The following is a 26,371-nucleotide window of genomic DNA, read 5'->3' as shown; positions in this document are numbered from 1 at the left end:
GCACCATATGGAGAATGAGAGAGAGAAAAATAGATAAAGGGGGGAGAGAGACAAAGGATTGGTAGGGGGGAGATCTGAGTTCTTGAGGCAAATTAATTCATTTTGTTGATAAACGTTTGCTCTCTATTCTCGTCCACAGCAGCTACATAGTTTGAACCCCAACCATCCACCACAGTGGCCTCTTACTGTGAACTCTTGTGGTTTATTGGCTAACTCAGATTCATGCCCTTACTGGAAAGACAACCCAGTAAGCCTTTTTCCATCCCCCACACAGATAGGCAGGCATGGACTTACTAGGGCATACTGTAGGACTGTAGAGGCATTTAACATTATGTAAACACACACACTGAGTGGCCGCATCGGCAAAAAAAATTTGAAAACAACCGAGGACACATTCCATTCATCCTGACTTGTAAATTATGCGTCAAGGAGAAAAAAAACAGAAATCCTCTGGTAACCAAACACTGTCTCCTCAAATCCACTCTAAGTCTCTGACATTCCTTCAAGTCAATAACAGGATGAGAACAAAAGAGGGATGTTGAACATAAAATCAAATATCCTTTCATTCTCTGCAGACCCTTTGAGAGGTTCATTTCAGCTACCTTTCTGCGAGTACTTAACATTGAACCAGTGTGGTTTGAGACATTGAACCAGAAACTTACAACACAAAGGCCAGACAAAGAATGTCCTTCGAACCTCCATTTTCCAATGTCTACCATTAAACCCAGATGTCATAAAACAGACTAGTCAGGGCTGCTTCAGCAGGGTTCGTGTCCCCGCTGGTTGAGACGACTCTCGCGGTTGTCTCAGCTGCCTATTACCTCATGCCCTTCGCAGTGCAAACTCTCCATCTGGGGAGACATTAAATCAAAGCCTCTAGTTTAACCTCAGGAGTCGATCTGCTCGAGCACGTGATGTTTTACGTAGGAGCTCGCGGAGAAGTTGGAGAGTAGTTGGAGACAAATAGCTGAGGTCCAAATAGCTGAGGTCCCTAGGACTAGGGCTACACACAGACAGAGAGAGAGATGACTAAACCAGACTAAGCATGCTAATCATACCCTGTACACTAAACTGCACTCAACCTAAACTAAGCAAACAGGGAGAGGGTCTGTGTCCAAAACCAGCACAGAGAATCCCATAGTGGAGTGGGAGAGGAAGATGGAGAGAGAGGAGGGGTGTGGAGAGAGGGAGAAGACTGACGGAAGGGTCAAAGAGAATGAGAAATAAAAGAGGAACAGATGGTGCCTTTCTGTTTTTCAGTGTCGTGGAGTTACATAGCTACATGAGTTGTATTCAGAGAGGATGCATTGACCAGGGGGACATAGCAGCTCCATTGTGGACTGATGAAATCAAAGGAAACTAGGGATTGAACTGTAAAGGCTTTTAGCCAAGGCTTCTCTCAATAGTGCCATTCAGGATACAGGCGTCGTCATAGCAAATCGGCATGGTAATAAAATGCAACACAGCAACAGACTGAAATATGTCTGTCAGGAATCCAGATCGGACCTTGGCCAAATGGGTCCAATGGAACACACAAGGCCTGTGTATATGCTGTGAACGCCAATACGGCCTGTGTGTGTGTGTATGTGTCTGTGTGTGAGAGAGAGAAAGAGAGAGAAAGAGGGAGTGTGAGTGGGAGTGATAAGAGCTGTGTTAGCAGCTAGCATGGCCTAGGGGACAGACATGCTAAAAAGTCAGTAAGACAGTTTAATGGTTCTCCTCAGGTCACACTTTACACAGGAAAGAGCTTGCCTGCCTTGTATTCGTTTCCATTCCCCCTAAAAAAAAACAAGATTACACCAGTACCAGTAGGCCTGCCTGGGAATTTTTCTGCTTCTTCGTAACAGAACGCAAATTACTTGAGTTGGCGACGCCATTACACGGAAACACTTCCTCTGGAATAAGCAATGCGTCATGTTTAACCTTTTGCACGTGGCGATCGTTAAAAGTTTTCCTGGGTCAAACCCTTTGAACAAAGTATCGACATCTATTTGGCTGGGAGAAATCTTTGAAATTTGAAGGAAGCCAAGCATTAGCATAAGCATCATTGTTCCTCTTTGCGGTCGAAAAGCTTATTTTCTGTGTTGTTGTTGAGAGCTTATCTGGCAGTACTTCACTTCTTCTCAGTTCATATATTTGGCTGAGAGAAAACTCTTTAAATGTGGAATTCCAGTTAAAAAGGGTTATTTTCTTCAAATAACGCATGATTTTAACTAGTACCTGGAGAGGTGCCACCTCAGCAGGCTAGCTGCAGATCTAGAAGGAAAGAAAGGAGAGGAGGGCTATGGGATAAAGAGTCTCTCATATAGCCCAGCCCTCCAAGTGCATATCTAGAGCAAAAACCACCTTCAACCAACCCCAAGCCAAACTCCAATCTCCGTTTTGATATAAAGGGTCAGTATGGCAGTTCAAACATGTGCCCGATCAGAAAGTAGTTAAAGTCGAGGTTTTTAAAACACAAGGTGGATCTGTCTGGAGCGCGTCCACAGCTCTGATTTATTTTCTTTTTATGGCAGCGGCCGATTTGAAGCAGGTTTTGGCCTCTGCCTTATCATGAATTTTGGCACCGCAGGGGCATTTTTTTTAGGGAAGTGTAGGGCTGTATGATGAGGGATAGGGCTAAGGCTGGGCTCCCATGGTGTTTTAAAGCTTTAGTACTCACATGATCTCCTGGCTGAGGCCGCATGAGAGAAACCTGGTCGTAACCGCGGCGAAACAGGGCCCAAATGGCGTCCAGTTTACCCTGCAAACAAAGAGAGGGAGACATGGCTATAGTGAATACTGTCAAAAATGTTACCTGTGTAAAGTGTATATGGCCAATATGTCATTTCATCCTACACACAGTACCCTATTATACATGTATAGGTAGAGAGGAAGAGAGTGTATAAACTAGTCTGAGAAAGAAAGGTAGAAAGGAAAGAGAAGAAGAGTGTTTTTACCTGTATGGGGGTGTACCACTTCCTGTCTGTAGCTGGCTTCCTGTTGTGGGCCTTCTTGGGCTTGGGCTCGTACGGCTCAAACTCCTGCTCTGGCATTTTCACCACGGCGTTCTTGGGCTTCTCCAGCTTAGCCCCCTCCTCGGTTGAACCCTTCCCTCCCCAGCGCACCTGTAGGAGTGGAACAAAGATGGGGTATGACCTACTGTACCTGTGGAAGTGGGCCCACAGTACATACTACACACAGGCGGTGATGTAGAGTCTAGAATAAAGTTCCAACTGTCATGTGTTTGTGAGGAAATATGGAAGATAAAGATGGACATTTATTTGGGTGTAACTGTAATGTGATTAGATCCACCTCACCTCCATTCTTTTGATTCCTCCGACTCCTCTTCCTCCATAGTAGGATGCATCCACGGTTGGCCACTTCTTCTTGGGCATGCCATCTTCATCATCTGATTCCTGGCAGACAGAAAAGGTGGGAGCAAATAATGAACTTCCAAGCAAGTGTTCGATATGCCTAGGGTTCTATTTTCGGCTGGCGTGAAGTCAGAGCTACTGTCAAAATCACGATCTTAACTTTGGCTTGTAAAAGCCAGGGTTCTGCTATTTTCTAACCCTGGCGCGAGGGTTGGTCATTTACCTGTCTTATATTAGCTCGCTTGCGCTGAGGTGGGTGGAAATATTTTAGGTGTGTCTTTAAAAATGTGCGCTAATGTACCAATTTTAAGCAGAGCTAGTGGTGATATTAAGACCAAAAGCTGGACTTAGCGGTAACACAATTGGTTATGGCATTGATTTTGCAAACGGAGGCTCACAGTAGCCTAATCAGTAGCCTTTAACCTATGTTTTATTAAAATATCACAAGCAGCAAAACAGTCAGCAGACATTCCCTTTTTTCTTTATATTGAACATTATTTTTCTCCAGCTTCTGTGAAAGGTTTGGCCTCATTAGGCCTATCTGCGATGCCCATTGACTGAAAGGAGCCAGTGACTGTAGGAAGAATGTTTAGGAACATCGAGTTATAACAACTGCTTATTATTTTTCCTTTATAATCAAGTAAAAAGAAATTGCATCTTCCACTTTCATTTGTTGGACCAAACCGTCCCGTGTGGCTCAGTTGGTAGAGCATGGCACTTGCAACGCCAGGGATGTGGGTTTGATTCCCACGAGGACCAGTACGAAAACATGTACAGTGGCTTGCGAAACTATTCACCCCCTTGGCATTTTTCCTATTTTGTTGCCTTACAACCTGGAATTAAAATGTATTATTTTATTTTTTTTGGGGGGGGGGGAGTTGTATCATTTGATTTACACAACATGCCTACCACTTTGAAGATGCAAAATATTTTTTATTGTGAAACAAGCAAGAAATAAGACAAAAAAAATGAAACATTTTGCGTGCATAACTATTCACCCCCAAGGTCAATACTTTGTAGAGCTACCTTTTGCAGCAATTACAGCGCAAGTCTCTAAAACTACTACAGCTCCTTCAAGTTGTATGGGTTCTGTTGGTGTACAGCAATCTTTAAGTCATATCACAGATTCTCAATTGGATTGAGGTCTGGGCTTAGACTAGGTCATTCCAAGATATTTAAATGTTTCCTCATTAACATCTCGAGTGTTGCTTTAGCAGTATACTTAGGATCATTGTCCTGCTGGAAGGTGAACCTCCATCCCGGTCTCAAATCTCTGGAAGACTGAAACAGGTTTCCCACAAGAATTTCCCTGTATTCCCATCTATCATTCCTTCAATTCTGACCAATTTTCCAGTCCCTACCGATGAAAAACATCCCCACAGCATAATGCTGCCACCACCATGCTTCACTATGGGGATGGTGTTCTCGGGGTGATGAGAGGTGTTGGGTTTGCGCCAGACATAGCGTTTATCTTGATGGCCAAAAAGCTCAATTTTAGTCTCATCTGACCAGAGTACCTTCTTCCATATGTTTGGGAAGTCTCCCACATGCCTTTTGGCGAACAATTTAAGCAATGGCTTTTTTTCTGGCCACTCTTCTGTAATGCCCAGCTCTATGGAGTGTACAGCGTAAAGTGGTCCTATGGACAGATACTCCAATCTCCGCTGTGGAGCTTTGCAGCTCTTTCACAGTTATCTTTGGTCTCTTTGTTGCCTCTCTGATTAATGCCCTCCTTGCCTAGTCCATGAGTTTCGGTGGGCGACCCTCTCTTGGCAGGTTTGTTGTGGTGCCATATTCTTTCCATTTTTTAATAATGGATTTAATGGTGCTCCGTGGGATGTTCAAAGTTTCTGATATGTTTTTATAACCCAACCCTGATCTGTATTTCTCCACAACTTTGTCCCTGACCTGCTTGGAGAGCTCCTTGGTCTTCATGGTGCCGCTTGCTTGGTGGTGTCCCTTGCTTAGTGGTGTTGCAGACTCTAGGGCCTTTCAGAACAGGTGTATATATACTGAGATCATGTGACAGATCATGTGACACTTAGATTGCACACAGGTGGACTTTATTTAACTAATTATGTGACTTCTGAAGGTAATTGGTTGCACCAGATCTTATTTAGGGGATTCATAGCAAAGGGGGTGAATACATACGCACGCACCACTTTTCTGTTTTACATTTTTTATATATTTTTTCATTTAACTTCACCAATTTGGACTATTTTGTGTATGCCCATTACATGAAATCCAAGTAAAAATCCATTTAAATTACAGGTTGTAATGCAACAAAATAGGAAAAACGCCTAGTGGGATGAATACTTTTGCAAGGCACTGTATGAAGATGTATGTACTCACTACTGTAAGTCGCTCTGGATACGCTTGTCTGCTAAATGACTAAAATGTAAAAGATCGTGGGACTTCCCGTCGCTGTCCTTGGTGCTGAATCCGCTTGTAGCCTAAGATATTTGCCTGTTAGTTTGTTTACCTTTCACGTGACTAGCAGGCCATATCAACGGCGATGGTTGGTTAATCTTTCACTACATGACCAAAAGTATGTGAACACCTGCTCATCGAACTCTCATTCCAAAATCATTGGCATTAATATGGAGTTGGTCCTCCACTTTGCTGCTATAACAGCCTCCACTCTTCTGGGAACGCTTTCCACTAGATGTTGGAACATTGCTGCGGGGACTTGCTTCTATTCAGCTTCAAGAGCATTAGTGAGGTCGAGCACTGATGTTGGGCTATTGGCCTGGCTCGCAATCAATGTTAGAATCATCCCAAAGGTGTTCGATAGGGTTGAGGTCAGGGCTCTGTGCAGACCAGTCAAGTTCATCCACACCAATCTCGACAAAACATTTCTGTGTGGAACTTGCTTTGTGCATGGGGGCATTGTCATCTTGAAACAGGGAAGGCCTTCCCCAAACTACTGCCACAAAGTTGGAAGCACAGAATTGTCTAGAATGTCATTGTATGCTGTAGCGTTAAGATTTCTCTTCACTGGAACTAATGGGCCTGGCCCGAACCATGAAAAACAGCAAAAGACAATTATTCCCCCTCCCCCAAACTTTATAGTTGGCACTATGCATTGGGACAGGTAGCATTTTCCTGGCATGCGCCAAACCCAGATTAGTCCGTCGGACTGCCAGATGGAGAAGCGTGATTCATCACTCCAGAGAACGCGTTTCCACTGATCCAGAGTCTAATGGTGGCGAGCTTTACACCACTCCAGTCGACGCTTGGTATTGCACATGGTGATCTTAGGCTTGTGTGCGGCTGCTCGGCCATGGAAACCCATTTCATGAAGCGCCCGACAAACAGTTCTTGTGCTGACTTTGCTTCCAGAGGCAGTTTGGACCTCGGTAGTGATTGTTGCAAATGAGGACTGACGATTTTTACGCGCTCTGCGCTTCAGCACTCAGTGGTCCCGTTCTGTGAGCTTGCGTGGCCTACCACTTTGCGGCTGAGATGCTGTTGCTCCTAGACGTTTCCACTTTACAATAACAGCACTTATAATTGACCGGGGCAGCTCTAGCAGGGCAGAAATATGACGAACTGAGTTGTCGGAAAGGTGGCATCCTATGACAGTGCCACGTTGAAACGTCACTGAGCTCTTTCTGTAAGGCCATTCTACTGCCAACGTTTGTCTACGGAGATTGCATGTTCAATTGTCCATGGCTCGAACATGCACTGCATTTTCGAAAGGCGAATACAATGTGTGTAGAAAAATATTTCTATGTTAAAGCCAATAAAAAAAACTAGACTGGCTACATGTTTGCTGTAACTAGGCCTATTGTATGGTTATTGTATACTATTTAATAAACTATCTTCAGTGGATAGGACAAGCATCCATGTCTCCTGCCCCAAGAGTCCTTAGGCCTACACACTATGCTCATTGGACGCTCATGGAACGAGAGATGCGATGTATGATATCATGCTTCTGATCCGATCCTAAATGTTTTTTTTTGTTGATTAAAAACCAAACCTATTGGAAAGATTCCACCGTCCATGAGTTTGTGTTGAGAATGTACATGGCTGGAATGCAATGCAATTCCGTCTGCTATTTCTGGGGAAGTTCAAATATGATCTGTGAGATTGTTCCATGATGTTTAGAAAACATTACAATTGGGAGTATAATGGTGAGCGGACGTTCCCCATTTCTCTTCATATTGGATCTTTGTCCAGTTCCTGTGAAAAGTTTGGATGTGCGTAAAACCCTCCATAGTCTAAGTTGCCTTGTCTGTATAATACTCCCACAGGGAGCAATGACGGCGCCTGTAACTGTTTAGACTATTCATCCACCTCTGGCCTGCTCGCCTCCCTACCTCTGAGGAAGCACAGTTCCCGCTCAGCCCAGTCAAAACTGTTCGCTGCTCTGGCACCCCAATGGTGGAACAAGCTCCCTCACGACGCCAGGACAGCGGAGTCAATCACCACCTTCCGGAGACACCTGAAACCCCACCTCTTTAAGGAATACCTGGGATAGGATAAAGTAATCCTTCTACCCCCCCCCCCCCCCTTAAAAGATTTAGATGCACTATTGTAAAGTGGTTGTTCCACTGGATATCATAAGGTGAATGCACACATTTGTAAGTCGCTCTGGATAAGAGCGTCTGCTAAATGACTTAAATGTAATGTATTTAAAACAATTGTTTTTTATTTGTATTTCGTTTTTTTTGCAAGACTCAAGCTGTTTCCCCTATCCAGCTGTTCCATTCTCCGTGTAGCCTGCTGCTAGAATGGACGGTATCGCTCGAGTCGCAACAAAATTGAATATGACATTATGGATAAAGTTCGGAATGACAAAATTTCATGTGCTCAACATCTAAAGTCCTGCATCACTATATTGAGAGCTTTTCTGTTTCTAAAATGATGTATTTGGGAGTTTTTGGAGCATTTGTTCATGTTTTTAAAGAGTCACTGTATTGCACAACAAGATGAGGAAGTGACTTGCTGGTTGGCCTAAGTCTGACAAAAAACAAGTGGAATCGCAAAAAAGTATCTGGACCCTTCTATAACATGCCTGCAATTTACATAAAAAAATAGAGATTTGGTTGTGAAAAAACTAAATGCGCCTTCAAGGGCTGACTTACTGGCTCTGGAGGGGGTGCTGGAGGAGGCTCTTTGATCACCTAGACAGGAAGTTCAGGGTGGAAAGTCACATTAATATTAACTGATGACAGTGACTAAGTGGTCACATCAGGTGTTCATGATCATTTCCTGGCATTTGTCATTTATCATCTGAATGAACTGCAAAACTGACCAAGAAATTGTCACACACTGTTAAAGTCATATCTATTATATTCTGGTAACACTCTTACACAAACAATAACAACATCATTTGCATTACATTGAACCAGGTTACTTTTAAAGGGTTATTAAATCATTCAAATGGCAGTTACTCTGCTAAAGGGTCTACTCTAAGTATAATATAACATGTGGCCCATAATTGCCATCATATTGAACCAATTTTTGATGGTTACCACTGTGCAGCAGAGGGGCCAGAACCACCACATGAACAGCATTGCCATCAACAGGAACAAAACCAGAAGGGTGATGAGAAGGATGGTACCATCAAACTGCCAGGGGAGATAAGAGTCATCGTTAAGACAGGGTTAGGACCCCCAGATACACAGACCAGGAAGACTGATGAGAAGTTGAGGAGGGGTCTCAAGATCTAAACAGGGGACAATATGGTTCCTATTAGAGCCTGTAGATTGTGGATGGGATGTGGTGGTGTTTTATTTTTATTTTTGTGGGTGAGCGGAGTGCTGTTTAAAATCCCTCTGACGTGGGGGGCTTTTGGGTGGATCATTGCTGAAGCCCCTGTGGTTTGGCTCCAGATAGAACACCAGATAGAGCAGAGAAAGAAGAGGAGAAGGAAACTTACTCAAGCAAAACAGGAGCCCTCTGAATTTTTATTTTGAAAAGAAATGCCCCGGAACAAGATTAAGGAGGAAAAATGAGGCAGAAATGAAAAACTGAAAAAGATTAAGATAGAATCAAAAAAATTAAAACAATTCTGGAAATTTGATAATTATTTCCCAACATTAGACAATTTCTAGTGAGTTTTTGAGTAGTAGTTGTAATGTGATTGGAAGAGCATACTTACACACTCTGTGGTGGTGATGTGCACAGAGCTAGTGATGAACGACAGGCCTTCATTCATGCTCACTTGTAGATAAACAACCCTGAAACACAAAACACACATGGTTTCAATACAGGATATGCAAATGGAGGCAAATTATGCTAGTTAGGACTTGCTCGGACAAGACAGCTGAATGGCAATATGGCACCGTTGTCCAGTGCCACACAAAAAGAGCTTTGCGCCCAACAAACAAACATGTTATTACATGTCTGAGACTAAGTAGGGCATCGGCACTGGCATCAAAGTTGGTTAAACCCTTTTGTCAGCAAAGACAAGTTTTACCTTGCCCGACCAAAAACAATTGATGCCCATATCACATCTCTTTTTCTTCCTATCTCCAAAAACTACTGCCAGTACCTTTCGCTTCTGGGCGCAAAACAATTCTAGCCAGGTTAACAGATCAAACCTCAATTATTGAAAAAAAAAAAACATTTTGAATTCCACACATTTTTTCTAGGGGTGCAAAGCACGTAGACTGATCAAGAGTGTATGCGAAGTAGGCCATTTTTGACTGATAAAGCCTCTTCAGGTTTGACTGTCTGGAGTCAGGTATGTGGTTTAAGTTAATGCGCACGCATACCTCAGTGCCAGCAAACAGCTTCTTATCCCTTAAAGAAGTAACAATCAGAGGAAAAATATAGACAGTTGGACTTGGGCCATGTTCACATTTTGTAGAGATGTGAGTATGTTTGTGCGTGTGTGTGAGGGAAGGGTGATACATTTGCCCATGGGGTGCTAACTGCCAGATTACTCTACAGATGAAGATGACAAAAGAGGAGAAAAAAATGAGGAAAAAAATATGGCAGAGAGGGAAGGGAGTTAGAGAGAGAGAGAGAGAGAGAGACAGAGGAGTCACTGTAGCAGGGTGAGGGGGAGAGGAGAAGGTAGAAGGCTGGAGGGAGAAGGTTGAGGAGAGGACAGGAGAGAAGTAAGCAGGGAGGGGAGAAATTAGGGGAATGTGGTGATAAAAAAAAGAGGCTCTAAAGTGGTTTGTTGATTTCGAAACAAAGCCAGCTGATGGATGATGGGTGTGTCTGTTGTTAGGATTAAGGGGCAACCTTAACACCGTCCTCATTATGAACACACAGGGCTCTAACCAATGAGGATCTAAACGAGTGCTCATCGTCATATAGAGAGAATAGAGGAGGAGTGGACTGAGGCCCTGACAGGGATCGTAAAGACACCCTAATGCACGGCGGGCTTCTTCTGGGTCTCTCCCTCTGTTAGTGTGTTTGTTAGCGAGGGCTGGAGAGTGATCAGCTAGACATGTGGTTTAAGAGGAAACACACTCTCATCCTACAGGGATAGCTCGGACCATTTTAAAACGGATGTTAAAAAAAAAAGGTACTCACTGCCCAACTTCATCTATGACCGGAGCTGTACACAGCAGGAACGTGTCTTCGATATCCACAGGCTTCTCATCTGGGGAGAGAGCCCAACACTTTTGTCAGCAGTTTCCTTAAATACACTTAAGTTTCTTCAATCACCTATAGTACTTCATGCATGTCACAGCTGAAAATACACATTAGTATAAAAACACCTGGTAAGCCTACAGTGTTATAAAGGTAATTATAAACTGGGTGGTTCGAGCCCTGAATGATAATTGGCTGACAGCTGTGGTATATCAGACCATATACCATGGGTATGACAAAACATTTATTTTTACTGCTCTAATTACGTTGCTAACCTGTTTATAATAGCAATAAGGCACGTTGGGGGTTTGTGGTATATGGCCAATATACCATGGCTAAGGGCTGTATCCAGGCACTCCGCGTGGCTAAGAACAGCCCTTAGCCATGGTATATTGGCCATATACCACACCCCCTCAGGCATTATTGCGTAAATGTAAGCAGGTACTCACTAATTGTGAGGGTGTCATTGACTTTAAAGCTGCATAACACCTGCTCTATATTTCTGGCGTGAAGGAAACCATTCCCTCTCACCACCACCTGGAAACTCTCTGGAAATAAAAGACAACAGCTTTAGTTTAGGAAAAACAGTACAGATACATACATACATACATACATACATACATACATACATACATCAAAGGCTATCAGACATTACACAATTATGTTGGATAGCACACGAGATTACGTAGATTGGCTTGGCAACATTGGTTAAATAATACAGAAAACATACTTAGGAAACAGACTGCAGGTCATATGGGACTTGTCTCTCTCGATTTGGAAAAAAAGTCATTTATCAAATTGACTTCCATTTGGCAGGCCAGGATAAATTCCATTTAGAGCCGCTCTCATAACAAGATCCCCAATACGATACACTCCATTTAGCACCAATGGGGATTCCTGTCTGTTGGTGTCATTAGAGTGATCAGACTCCTATGCAAGTCAGCTGGTTGGCATGGCTAGCTAGCTGGTTAGCTATCTGGCTAGCTGTTTTGTTTTGAACGCTGGAATTTGAGGAAGCAAGCAAGCAAGCCCAAAGGAGGAGGACAGCAGAGATCTGTGTGGAGATGATAGAGGCTTGTTGGGAGGACTACCGGGCTACTCTGATCTGTTGCCCATGTGTAGTGGGTTTTCTGGCGCCCGAAACTCTAGAGGCTGCCGGGGGCATTACTCAGGTGGGTGCTGCATGTTGGTGGTGGTCAAGGAGTAGCCGGCTAGCTACCAACAGAGACCTTGCTGCAGGGTGCCCTGTTCAACGGCTCTGAACCGGTACTTCATTATTCTGAAAGGACCCGTCTCGACTGACCAAGGCTCCAGAGGCTTCTCCCTGGCTGTGACAATGATACACACTCCCTGCCTCACGATGACAATAAACTATCAGATGATTTCTTCATGTCTTTATTTAGTTAGATTTACATATGGACTGAACACTATAATTCAGCTCTTAGCTGCCAATGTTGTACACTGTTATTGACAGTAAACTAAACCTTAAATATAATAAATCATTAGGCAACAAATTGAGAAGAAACGGACAGAAACAGTGAGGGACTACCTGAATATGTCCAATAAGAAACGCTTGTTTAAGTTTTCCATTGCATAATGTTTGCTACATTTTACTACGGTGTGCACTAATGAATACGTGCCAGCTGAGCCCCAGTCAGAGGGAAGGGCACTGGCACCAGCTTGGCCTCTTAATGAAATTAACACAGCACTTAAGCAATGACAGAAAACTAGCATTGACTGGCATTGATCTGCTTTGTTCCTATAGGGACCCCACCTCCTGCACAAACACTGGAGGGCTCTGCAGCTAAAATCTCAATACAGGACTTCTTGATGATCTGGAGAAGGAGAATAAGGAGATGAACTGAGTTGAGTAGGTTAATATTAGTTCAAATTAACTCATAGCTTGTCAAGATTCTGTCAAAATAAACAGGTAAATCAAATTTGAGACATTCAGTAGCTGTCGATTACAACATCTTTGTCTATTTTGTCTTTTCATCTTTATTTTATCTTTCTTTGAAGGTATGTCTTGTGAAACAGGACTGTGTCTCCTTTCTGTCCAGGGTTTATTTACCGAGTCGATCACTCCTCGCAGGGCTACGAATCCGCCCATCACAGGAAACACATGCTCGATGGTGTCTGCTATGGTGGCCAGCTATAGGAGGAAGGAGAGAGCAGATTTATTTACACAGGCCCAGTGCTTCCTCCTAGCTCACATCTCAGGAACCAGAGACAGACACATATTATTTACATCATGACCCATTCTCTTCAGCGAAGAGTTCAGTGAACACTTGATTTGAGAATTATATTGAATCTCTATAGTCTTAGAAGAAAGGTGCTATCTAGAATCTAAACGGATTCTTCGGCTGTCCCCATAAGAGAACCCTTTGAAAAACCCTTTTTGATTCCAGGTAGAACCCTTTTGGGTTCCATATACAACCGTTTCCACAGAGAGTTCTACATGGAACCCAAACGGGCTCTACCTAGAACCAAAAAGGGTTCTACCTGGAAACAAAAAGATATCCTATGGGGAAAGCTGAAGAAACCTTTTGGAACCCTTTTTTAAAGAGTGTATGGCTCCATCTTTCTCTACATGCATGACCAGGTTAAAGGGAGAGTACAATGACAGGCACACTAAGCACAATCAGGTACAATCCTAATGTACAAACGACATTGGACAGATGCCTAAATTACTGTGCCTTGACAGGTATAGTATATACAGGTATATTATATACAGGTATAATATATACAGGTATAGTATATACAGGTATACTACAGTATATTATGTCCAGGCATTTTGTGAAAGTCAATCTGGGTGGTAGAATGATTCATAGGGCCAATCAGGTTTCAAATCCAGTTTCACACCGCATGACTCTGAAACATTCTTCTTAGCTAATATGTTAATCGTTTGCATGCTAGTCAAATCGCCTAATTTCTCTATCAATAACGTGCAGCCTGGGATATAAGTAGCCCTACCAACCTCACAAGCAAGCTCAGGTTCAAGGTGTGTAGGTAGATACAATTACAGGATACATAGTCTACAAACGTGTTACTAAAAATAAATAGCACATATTGTAATCATTGTATTGAAAGAATATTGAGTGAGTAGTAAACTGCATGTAATTATGTACTTTTTGTTTTTTAACAGGTTCCTAAATGTGTTTTCACAGGGGAAGAGGACATGCATCTGTTCCACTGCAAACTAAATCGTTACCTGTGTCTCGTTGAAGTCTTTTACTCCAACACAGTACACCATAGCTCCTAGAGATCGGCTTCTCTCCGCCTGTTTGTTCAAAAAACCAAGAATCAACCCCAGAGAACATGTTTTTTCATTGTCTTTCCTTTACATCAACAGGAAGGTGAACGCTATAGTCCTATTTGAATACCTCCTGTTGTGCAGTGACGAGTTGGTGTTCGTTCAGCTCCCCATCAGTCAAGGCAATGATAACACTTGCTGTTCCTGTAACGGAGAAGTCAATCAATGGTATGACTCAACATTGCCAAGTACAGAAAAAAATGGAGTGATTTTTTTATTTAGGTCTTTTTACCAAAGTTTTCATGGTGTATCTGCTCATTTGCCTGAAAAGAGAAGACAATATTATTCTTATTCTGTTTAAAAAATATATATATATATGTTTAACAGGTAAATAATGTGTGATAAAGTAAGAACCCAGTCAGAAGAAGATATGTACCCTTTGCAAGCCCAGGTGCATGAAGGTGTCTCCACCTGGTACCTCTTTCTTCAACACATTCAATCCTTTTCTTATCTCCACCCTGACAAACAACACAGACCACAAATCACAAATCACGTGTCATTGAAAATGTCCTTGGCTGGTCTTTAAAATGTCATTGCTGAGTAAAACAGATCAAAGTTTAGAGGACTTCATAACTTTCTTCTATTTCAAGGTCCTTATACATGACAATGGATGAGTCCCAAATGGCACAGTGTTCCCTATAAAGAGAATAATGTACCATTTGGGATGCAGCCAAAATTTTTGTGTACCTGTTTTCTGTCAGTTTCATGAGAGTGGTTCCTCTGGATGAGAACACAATAAAGGACATTCTCAACATGGGGCTGTAAAACAACACACAAACACAAGGGTTAGATATACTATACGCTTTTGGCACCATTTTCCTTTTTTCGAGCCTCAAAGAGGCCATACTATGTTTGAACTCAACCAATAAACAAACAACAAACTATAGGGACCACACACTCCAAACCATTTATTTCACCGATTTATTGTGATATGCAAGCATGTGTTTTGACGTCAAAAAGTCCCTAGCATGAGAAAAACCTTGTCCATCAGAGGAGGCTGGTGGGAAGAGCTATACGAGGACGGGCACATTATAGTGGCTGTAATAAAATACATGGAATGGTATCAAACACATCAAACATAAGGAAACCAAGTTTGACTCCCTTCAATTGATTCCATTCCAGCCATTACTATGAGCCTGTCCTCCTATAGATCCTCCCACCAGCCTCCTCTGATGTCCATGCATCTAAGCATAAGTCAGAATTCTCTCGTGTGGTGAGTTCTGTCCTATTGTTTGTGTACGTGCCATGTTAACAAGGATTCAGGACCCCGTTTTTCAGACAAATACATACATTGAAGTGAGCATGTTGCTTGCAATACTACAGCACGTTCAAAGTCAATTCCATGGTTTCAGCTGTTGTTTTTGAGACTATGGTAATGATGCAAAACCATGCCAACCAAACTGAGGTAGCGAACTATCTACATTAGATGTCCATATTTGTCTCCCAGCTTGAACCTCTCGACCTGCCATTATGTTCATGACACATGCCATTACAGCGATGGGATGGTAAGCAGCATATGCAACAAAATATTTTGCTTTGCGATCTGGAGTTTTATTTTGGGAGCACCAGTGCGACTAGAATAAAATCCAAGAAAAAACGTAACGCATAACAATATTTATCCGCAACCCTCTTTCACACTGTTCATGACACAAACTGTTCACACTCTTCTTGTTGGCGGAGAGAAATTGCTGCAGGTTTAAAGCTTATTTCCTGCAATTCTATTCATTTTGCATAGGAATGGATACTTTTTGTTGTTGCCATTTTCAAGCTAATTTCCTGCAATTCTACACTTTTTGTCATGTCTTATGTGTGTTCATGTGATATTTGAGTGACAAACATTACAACAAAGTCAACGGGCAAAACAAACGTTAGCTGACATGGGCTAGTTGATCTGGACATTTCTGACAAGTTATAAATAGCTCTCTAAGGTCTTCAGCGACTAACATGACAAGAGGAAACCTGCTGATGCATTACTCAATTTAGAAATGACACCTTGTGCATTCTATGATTACAAATTTCAGGAGTAAGTTGAAAGCCGGACTGAGTTCCTTTTTTATGGGGGGACCACTGGTGTAGATCAGCATGTTTGTGCAATGACTACTTAAATGTGATTAGGATCCTCTGGGAAACACTGACCAACACGTTGGTTCCTACCCTGTCGTAACTCCTAGCTGGCTTTTTCATTTGTTGTCATGCCAAACAACACAATCGTTCTATTTCTATGATTCGCAACAGTTCACCCAAGTGTTTTGATCTATATTGCAAGTCAAATCACCATTTGTGGTTGAAAAAAATCGCAATTTGTCTTTTTTTTGCCCATATCGTGCAGCCCTACTAATAACCTTGGTAACTTTACCAGTATATGCAAACATCTGGTGGCACAAAAAGAAAGTCAAAGTAGCCTTCCCTGTAGCTCAGTTGGTAGAGCATGGTGTTTGCAACACCAGGGTTGTGGGTTCGATTCCCACGGGGGGCCAGCACAGGAAAAAAAAAAAAAAAAAATGTATGAAATTGTATGAAATGTATGCATTCACTACTGTAAGTCGCTCTGGATAAGAGCGTCTGCTAAATGACTAAAATGTCTAAAAATGTCTAAAAAGTTATATCTTCTTCAAGAGATGTACCTGTACTTCAAAAGTAAGTAGGATTCATATAGGCTCAATATAGGCTATATCTCAATCCATTTAAAAATATATATTTCTTTCAATACATGATATTGAAAATATTTTTATGATGCTCTCTTACCTGATAAACTTTTCAGCTAGATGCTCCACAAAGGAGTAGATTTCTATCCAGTGGTGTTTCACACTGCCAGATCTTAGAAATAAAGAAAAACAGATGAATATTTACATCATATGAATTACTGTTGTTTAAAACCACACTTCACACATTTCATATATGTTTATCCAACACCTCCTAGTAAAGAAATTGTATACAACATAGAAAAGTAAACACACACAATCCTAGCATAGATATTATTATTAAGCGGACTGGCAATCTCCATTGACACAAACTAACTCCATACGTTAGGGAAAAGGAGGAAAGTAGGTTAGGACACATCTGAGGACCAGTCATGACTAATTTAGCAAACTGCCCAGCTCAACTCCCATGGGGCTGAGGAAACAGCTCTGAGCCTCCCTGAGGGACCACAGTGAAGAGCTTCATTTCCTCTCAGACCCACGTGTGAATGGAAGGAAGAGACCTGGCTGGGGGTTGTGGCGGTGACTCGTTACTGAAGGATATAAAACATGGGAAATAAGCTAATTTGTTGAACTGAACCAAACCACAGCCCTGTTAGCGGATGGCTGAAGCAATAGCTTGAAATAGGACAAAGCTGCTGACGAAGCCGCACATGGATGTCACGTAGTTCTAATCTGGGGCCAGACATAACATTAATTTGTTTCCCAGTTTAGTCTCCGTACTGGTTTCCTGGTGTATATTTGTGTTGTTGTTGTGTAGGATAAGCATACATGATATACTTAGCAGATAGAGAGTTGTGTATATTCTTTCATAAACTATCTCCCTCCCTTGTTCTTGTTTTTTCCTCCAACAAACTTCCTGTTTGTCCAGCACATCAAGGCATTGCATCCATCTGAATCAATGCACCCTGTGAGGGCAAGACTTTTCAAACTAAACAAACCTTACCCAAATAAAACTTGTGGGGGAGTCCAGCTAAGGTCTCATTGGATGTTCAACAAATGTGTTGACTAAACAGTGTTCATCTGACGTGGCTTGAACACACACAGTTGGATTGGCCTGACTTGATGGAAGAGACAGACTGTCAGGGATGCAGTTTGTTTCATTACAAGGGGAAAATACTGCAACTCAAAATGGCTTCTTTCATGTACTGTACAGTCATATAGGGATAGTGTTTCAGTGTTTTTCTAAGACGGGTTAAGCTAAGAACTCCCGCCTTGGATATTTTTTGCATTACGACGGATATTATTTGTGTTGGACAAGACTGTTCTCTGAGGTACCACGCAGTCGTGGGATTGTGGCCGAGCTTGCAGTTTCCTCACCTGTATAAACAGCATTAGGAAAGGAAGTGGGCTATTTTCTTGTAAGATCCTCGTTGAAAATGTTTGTGGTACTTCTTCTTTGATCTAATTTTAATAGACTGAGTCAAACCATTACAGCTCAAAGGTTTGGGTTTTGTTAATGTAAAATGTTTTGGAAGTTGTTAACCCAAGCTTCAACAGCTTTGTTGACTAAAATGATTAAGGCCTTGACAACAGGAGTTGGAGATTATATCATAAAATGACTGAGCATATGTTTCCTTTTCCTAGTGTGTTATACAATTGATAGATCCTCTGACTATACTTATATATATATATATACACACACATGAGAGAGAGAGACAGAGAGCGTGACATCGGGGGTAACATTAGGACAACTGGGATAATTAAAGCAACGTGTTGGCTTTTTATTCATGTCATCTGCTGGGGGAAAGCAGAAAAGATCCTTCAAAGATCTACAGTCCAGTGCCTTGTCTGTCAGCCCAAACAAGTGACAAAAGGCCAAAATAGATCAGCATCATCAAATTCGAGGGACCGGTGAGGTCGGTGCTCTAACCAACTCCTTTAAAACTGTCCTGGGGAACAACAACATGACTGATGCTACACGACTTTTAAAGTCCTAACATCGCGGAGACCCTCACATTAGACGACCATCTTTCCTGTGATTGTTTTTGTCTTGGCGGTGGTGTGCACGCTAAACGATGTGGCACCGCCGGAGGGGGTCACACACTACGAGATTCTTCACCTGGTCGTGACGATTCTTGATACCACACTGCCTCGCTAAAACAAGGATGCGATGTGATCGCTGGAACGAGCTGTGGCTCAAAGCAGCTTCGTAAACGTTTTCAGTCAAACATTCATGCTTGCCGTACAGAGTTGAAATATCTAGCCCAATACATTTGGAATTGAATGACATTGTGTGTAAAGACCTTGTCAGAGATGTAACGATTTGACTCTTTGGCAAGTACAAATGCATACTAGTGATGGTCATGGCTCCTGCTCGAGAGTACACATTCTGGGTAATGCGATACAATGCGTCATCTCACTGGCTCCTTCTCTGGAGAGCTCTCATTGGCTATTTAAAAAATAATCTATATATTTTACCTTTATTTAACTAGGCAAGTCAGTTAAGAACAGATTTTTATTTTCAATGACAGCCTAGGAACAGTGGGTTAACTGGGGCAGAACAACAGATTTGTACCTTGTCAGCTCAAGGATTCGATCTTGCAATCTTTCGGTTACTAGTCCAACGCTCTAACCACTAGGCTACCTGCTGATCACCGTTCTCAAAATCTTGTCGTTGCATATCTCACACTACAAGAGCATTGCAGATTTAGTGCCCATCAAACATGTTTGAAAATATCTGGACATCTGGGACTGCTCAAAAATGGGATCTGTAGCCCTGAGATTGCGTCTCTGAGGGCTACTCGGGACGCCCGCGCGCCCCAAGTAGGCAACGACATGGGGATTTTGTCTCCAATCTCAAAAACTTGTCTGGGACAGCTAAATTGGGGCCAAAGCCGCGTAGTGTACACCCAGCTTGACAGGCTATGGTCTCGAGGCCACAAGCAACAACTATGTCTCTAGTTTGCTAGGGCATTTGATTTGATTGCTTTGGCTGCACTGTTTCCAAACACCTCATGGCACTCGGGGAGGCAACATGGACCATTAGCATCTAGCAATGCTAAACAGACCATGTCAGGACTGTGCTAGATGTCAGAGAGAGAAACTATTCATTACTTTAAACACATAAAAGCCCGGATGACCCAGAGTAAATATATTTTATTTTCAATCAAGCCTTTTCTTTATGCTGACTGTGTGAAAACGCACTGGTAGAACCAGCAAAATGAAGTGAGTCAGGGAGAGTGAGAGAGTGAGTGAGACGAGTCAGGGAGAGTGAGAGGGTTCAGTCGGTCTGGGCCAGGGGTCTAGCCTATTACATGTGGGGTAAAAAGCTCCATCAGACCAGGCGCTCAGTAAAGGCGATGGGCTCTGATCTCACGCGTGTTGAGAGGAAAATCCAACACCATGAAGCTAGTGTCACATTCCAGATGGGCCTGCTGCATGGTAAGAACCACCCCAGTCTGCGACCAATTAACTGACTATGCATAGGGATTTGTACGGAGAACCCACTAACCTACTTTTAGCTTGAGGCCTACTTGCTGTGTACTAGGCCCCCCCATCTGCAATCTTTATTTTCTCTCTCCTACTCTCTCCTTTTCTTGGATATTTTGTCTCTCCTCTCTTTCTTCTTTTCAAAATGTTCTCTGGGTGCAATATTTTCTTGTCTAAATAAATGACTACTGTTCAATGACTGCCATTCCTTTAAAATGTCTGTCTCACTCGGGTCCCTCAACACACTCAGAATTCTAGACGGTATGATAACATTTAACAAGGCACTTATTCCTGCAAAACACATGTGCCAAAAGCTACTTCTAGCGCTTTATGGAGGCCAAAGCAGCATCATGGTCCTGAATAGATAAAAAAAGCACATTCCACAATGAGAAGGTTTTGACATACTGTATTTCAATTATTTATAGACTTCAGCTGTAGTCCGGTTGGCTTGGACTTTTAAATGATCATGACTTAACATCCAACTTCAATGTCGGCCTGTGAGAAGAACAAGAATGACGAAGACTTGAAAAGGAGGAAAAAATGGCTGCTATATGCAGCGACCATTGGGAAAACACAAGTGCCAAACATAACTGTTTCCATTTGTACCTATCGCTTGATCAGAAAACAATGATGGGTCGTTCCATATGAATTCAATCACTTAGTGACCTTTTGAACGGAACCTTCCATACATGTTTGCCCATGGTAGAAGTGGTCAGAAAGTGACTTTTTGGAACTGAATGCCAAAACATTCTGGAGATAGAGGTGCTCAAAGTTGACCCATTTTGCATACCCAACCCTACAATTAGACCTCCATGTCTTCATCACTGGAAAAGATAAACGGTTAAGTTTGATATCATTTGAAAGCTTACAAACAATTTTATAATATCTTAAGATTTTTTTTTTATAAATGAACAATTATGCAATCTTTTCATCTTCAACAGCAATTATGTAAAAATGTGTAAACTCAGATTTGTCTTGTTTTCGCATATGTTCTACCTTAGACCCTAATTTACATAATCTGAGGTGTTTGTGTTGTGCCTTCCATTGGTTGAGACACAGCATAACTCTTGAATACAGGGTGGGTGTCATTTCAATCATAGAAAGAGAATTATAGAATGGACCTATCCCTTCAGGTCACTGCAATTTAGCTGGTACACCATTTCAATTTCAAATTTAACTCCCAATTACAACCAAAAAGATGGCCGCCGGTCTACACACTGTCGAATGTCAACTTGAATGGGAATGTCTAATCTAGTATCTATATTTCTATGATTTCAATTGGTTTCCTATGGAAGATTGACAGTATAATTTAAAATAACAGATATTCCCACTCAAATGCACATTAAGACTAAGACTAGGTGTCGCCATTGGCGTCGGCTAATGGGAAACCTAATAAAATACCCCGCAAAATAAAAACATTCTCTGATGTGTGAACATTCAACCATCTTTGTCAATTCTATACACATTTTAGTACATTTATCAAACAAAACATGACTGGTGGACACAACACAAACAACTCCGATGATGCAAAATAGGGTCTAAGCTACAACATACTGTATACGAACATGAAAAAAATCTGAGTTTACGTGTTTTTAGATAATTGGCTTTATAGGTAAAAAGAAGTAACATTTGTATTTTAAATACATTTTTGTTCAATAAATTATGAAATACTTTGACATCCCTCTTTGTAAAGCTTTCAAATGAAATCATATGGATATCTAATGGTAGGGTGGGGTATGCAAAACGGGTCAAACTTTGAGCACCTCTATCTCCTGAATGTTTTGACATTCAGGTAAAAAAAAATCACTTTCTGACCACTTCTACCATTCTACCAACATGTATGGAAGGTTTTGTTCAAATCAAAAGGGCTGAAAGTTATCAAAATCTTATGGATCCACCCTGATATCTGTGGAAATCTGCTAGAGCATCAGAGCTTCTAGCATCATGATCCTGTTTCCTATAAACGGTGAATGTCCCATGGGCCAGTGTTTTTGCGTCCTACAAGTGGTAAATGCGGGTGTGCCAGTGACAAGTAGCCTAAGTGAGGACAAGGAAGTTATTTTAGCAGACCAAAGGTAAAACTAGGGTGTTTCCCCATACCATCTGATGAGAATTAGCTACAGTGGTAGGTAGGGAGTTTGTTTTGAGGATCGTTATTGTGCAGAACATTTGGCATCAGTACCGGTCTGTGGTGATAGAAACATGCCTAAAACAATCCCTTTGTGTTGTGTTCCTTACAAAACAGCAGGATAGGGCCTACCAGTCTGATTCAGCACAAACTCATACCTCTGTAGGCCTATGGTCCACCACAACATAGGACAGCTTAAAGTTGGTTCTCTTTGATCCACCATCCATTTGGACTGTAATGATACATGATATCCACCAGGTCAATTTTCCTTTATTCAGTGACCACTTGGCTGGGGGAGATTTTTCCATAAACTAGTCGTGAAGCCTAAAGGACTAATATTCAAAGAAACCCGAGACCAAGTTGCAGTAGACTAGTTGTAGCCCTATGCAGCATGACAAGAGGCAGGAGTTTTTTCCCTGACCTGGCCTGGAGAAAGAAAACTCTTGGTCCTGTAGAATATACAGTAAATAAGGCACAGAGTTCTTCCAGCTCAGGAAAAACTCCAGACCCTAAGCATGACTCAGTAGCCAAGCCACCGTACAAAGGGCTATATCCTGTTAACCTCCATACATCCTGTTAACCTTAATCTTAGGTCTGTGCATCTAATAAACAGCTCAGGCCTGAGGGATGAGGGGGTGTCCCTAATGAGCATTCGGTTGTTTGAAGTCAGGAACCTCAAACAGTGGCACCAACATCCACAACCAGGGCCACAATATACCAAGGTTTAATCATACATCTGCTATGAGTTGTGTTTATAAATGACATTCTATCTAAAATATGCTTCAATCTGATCTGATCTATTACATAAAGGCGCTAGGCTTAGGCTATAGCAGGACAGAAAGGTCTGTATAGTCTACTTTTCTCTCCTGAGACAGTGAGAGAGGCCTGCTGCTGGTCTAGCGTAAGATGTTGGAACCACAAAGATTTTTCCTATGTGGGTGGAAAGGAGGAAATGCATGAATTGGTCACTCTATGAAAACTATACTCCTGCATGTTAGTTGTAGGTAGTCATGTACAGACAGTACAGACTGTGTCTTATTCCCCATTCTTTAATGTGAAAAAGTAAGTAGTGGACCTTGTAAAGATACCCGCGGGCATGCACAGACATGCTTCCCCCATTAGGACAGAAGGAATAAAAAAAAGGCACAGAGAAGTTTATGATCACTTGTACTGCTTATTCAGCTAACGCTTCGAACACACCGACAGCACAATGCGCAAAATAGTACGCAACATCTGGATATGTATGCAACAAAAGTTCAACATTCACCCTGTGCTACCATTTCTGTCAAACCGTCTACGCACACCGAACGCACTGCAAATGCCTCTGCAACGCAATGCTGCAAGGCAAACGCAGCGTTTCATTGGAAATGAATGTAATTCTGGTGTACCAAAATGCAATGACCATGTCGGTGTGTTCGATGCATAGTCAGCCTCCTACTGCATCACCACGCACACGCACACGCACACTACTGCCTGTTGATTAATGACTTAACGAGGTGAAAAATGAATTTATCAAGTTAATTTGTGAGCAGCCTATATAGATTATTTATCCCTGCCTTGTGCAAAAAAAGAGAGGTCAGACTCTACAGAAACAGCTGTAACAGCTGGAATAGCTGATTTACATTACTAATTAGTTTTAAGTGCATTAACAGTCTGCAACGTTGTAAAAACACTACAACTTTTGTATTTTAACTTTTTATTTAACTTGAACAGTGTAGGCTTTGCTATTGACATATGTGTGTAACCAGAGAAGCTTGGCATCTCAATATAACGGTATCTTGGGTTTATTTAGCCTATGCAGTATAATAATAAAATATGGCATTTTGATAGTAACTTACTTGTCAAGCACAAAATACAAGTCGAAAGCCCCTTGACATGTACTTTCCTCCTCTTCTTTATCTACTTGCTCTGGTTCAGCATTTACGGATGCTAAAGTGAACATAAAAAATCCAAGGAAAAGTAGGGCGAGAGACATTTTCACCAACAACCTCGCCATTGTTCCCCACGAAAAGGTAAATTCCTTCAAAAGCTCAATTGGAAAAAGTCAATGCCGTCTCACATCCCCAAAAGTGTTTTAATTACTTCTCTAGGCAGAGATGCCCATAACAAAACAACACACGGTCAAAGCTGTCGAGATTGTTGTTGCACTCAGTTTCTAAACATTACTGACTGCCTCCCCCCTGGCAAATATTGGATGGGCGAAGAGCGCGAGAAATACCATAAAGCTTACGGCACTTTGTTCTCCTCGGAAAAAATATAAAATAATTTGTTCAGAGTGATTTTACTATCCGATATAGACATATAATCCGTTCATATTCGTCTTTAAAAAAATAGATAGTGTAGTAGGCCTATCTGATAAACAAATCCAAATGTTTCAGTGCGTTAGAATAGATGTGCATTTTGTGAATTATCCATGTTTCCTGTCAAATTGTCAAAACGAGTTTTAGTTAAAAAAGCAAAATGGAGACGGGCAATGCAAAGAAATGTTAAGAACTGGGAGTTTGGGACAAACTTGGCTGAAATGAACCAGGTTTCATATTTCTGCCAGGAAAGAAAAAAATTCCACCTTGCACCTCCCTCTCAAGAAGCTAACTTTGGAAAACAGGCATGGACAAAGAAGTGATGAGCTGAGCATCCACTGATGTAGTTATAGAAAAATCCCATCTGTCCTGAATGTTATTGCAGCCTAATAACTCAACTCGGCAATACAAATTTAAGCATAATTTACTAAATCATTACTTATACCTACTTTGTATTTATTTGATAAACAAAACTCATTGCTATTTCCTAATTAGGCACGTCATCCTAGCGTGAGCCAACCAACGCCTGCCTAGGCTCGTTCACCAGACAATTTCTAGCACGCACCACCGCTAACTAACTAGCCATTTCACATCGGTTACACCTCACCCTAATTATTTGGTCTATTTACCCGTCTTAATTTCGCTTACTGTTCTGACTTGGTGGTGCCCATGTAGCCAATAACCTGTTTTAGAGAAATGTAATCATCGAATATTGTAAGAGCTTTCATTGTCTGCTTATGTGCCCCCTTTATTTATCCTACGGTTCTGTCTTGGTGTACAGGGAGAACACTGTAAGAACGCCCCATGTTCTGAATTCTGTTGCTGTACATTTCAAAAGTGCTAAACAAATAGTTTTATTGTCTACTTCTGTCCTAGCTCGCACACTAATGTCTTAATTGAAATTACGGATTGCCTCTTATCCGCTTGTCGTCCCCTTATGCCATAGTTTGTACATCTCAATTGTCAGTAGAAACCACATTTGTTTAAGCAAGTCAGACATATCAGCTATGTTTTTTTTAAAAGGCAGTAAATGAGACTGAATGGATTGTTTCGCAGACAGACAAGGCTCCGCTGATAGCCAGGTGTAGCAGTGGTAAAATGTTGGGACTGCTGTTGGGACAGATTTATGTAGGCCATTTGTGGGCACGGTTTGTCACCATTATAGTGCAAATAATGTGTTGTTTAGGGCTGTGTTGTATAGTGGCTTTGCTGGCATGCATCCCACTTGTATTTTATTTATTTTTTGCCCCACCAAGATTTACATGCTAAAATCGCCACTGAATCTACCTCACCTGTAGTCTCGCATGACCATCCTTTCAAGGCTAGCCTACCCATAGCCTAATGCTGGGAAGGGCTGTGGCAAAGGTCAGTATTTTAACTGAGGGCTCTCTACCAGCGGCAGCCCACCCATTAGGGCGTTAGGGGCAACACCCCACAACGATATATATACATTAAATATTGGATTGTGTTTAAAATTGTAATTAAAGTGTGGTAAATGTGTACATTTTCCTGTTTCCAAAATATATTGTTTAAACCAAGCTGTTCAGTTACTTACTCCTCTGACCCTCAGTGACTGCCAGCAGTAG

General features: G+C 41.8%; 1 protein-coding gene across 1 annotated transcript in view; it reads right to left on the bottom strand.

The window, feature by feature from the left end:
* LOC106589351 (anthrax toxin receptor 1) overlaps window positions 1-25,021 on the bottom strand; it is a 28,047-nt gene extending 3,026 nt beyond the window's left edge. Inside the window, exons 1-17 of the mRNA XM_014179196.3 lie at window positions 24,324-25,021; window positions 16,972-17,043; window positions 14,914-14,985; window positions 14,603-14,684; window positions 14,459-14,489; window positions 14,297-14,370; window positions 14,125-14,193; window positions 12,985-13,065; window positions 12,688-12,748; window positions 11,363-11,461; window positions 10,854-10,923; window positions 9,466-9,544; window positions 8,837-8,932; window positions 8,447-8,485; window positions 3,300-3,398; window positions 2,940-3,107; window positions 2,663-2,743 (exon numbers count right to left, since the gene is read on the bottom strand). Coding sequence (XP_014034671.2) covers window positions 2,663-2,743; window positions 2,940-3,107; window positions 3,300-3,398; window positions 8,447-8,485; window positions 8,837-8,932; window positions 9,466-9,544; window positions 10,854-10,923; window positions 11,363-11,461; window positions 12,688-12,748; window positions 12,985-13,065; window positions 14,125-14,193; window positions 14,297-14,370; window positions 14,459-14,489; window positions 14,603-14,684; window positions 14,914-14,985; window positions 16,972-17,043; window positions 24,324-24,481 — 1,431 coding nt within the window. The 5' untranslated portion in view covers window positions 24,482-25,021. The remainder of the gene's footprint in view (window positions 1-2,662; window positions 2,744-2,939; window positions 3,108-3,299; window positions 3,399-8,446; window positions 8,486-8,836; window positions 8,933-9,465; window positions 9,545-10,853; window positions 10,924-11,362; window positions 11,462-12,687; window positions 12,749-12,984; window positions 13,066-14,124; window positions 14,194-14,296; window positions 14,371-14,458; window positions 14,490-14,602; window positions 14,685-14,913; window positions 14,986-16,971; window positions 17,044-24,323) is intronic.
* Between the last annotated feature and the right edge of the window lie 1,350 nt (window positions 25,022-26,371).

The sequence above is a fragment of the Salmo salar genome, chromosome 28 (assembly GCF_965601325.2).
Source record: "Salmo salar chromosome 28, fSalSal1, whole genome shotgun sequence".
Lineage (NCBI taxonomy): Eukaryota > Metazoa > Chordata > Actinopteri > Salmoniformes > Salmonidae > Salmo > Salmo salar.
This window is presented reverse-complemented; position numbering and strand designations above follow the sequence as displayed.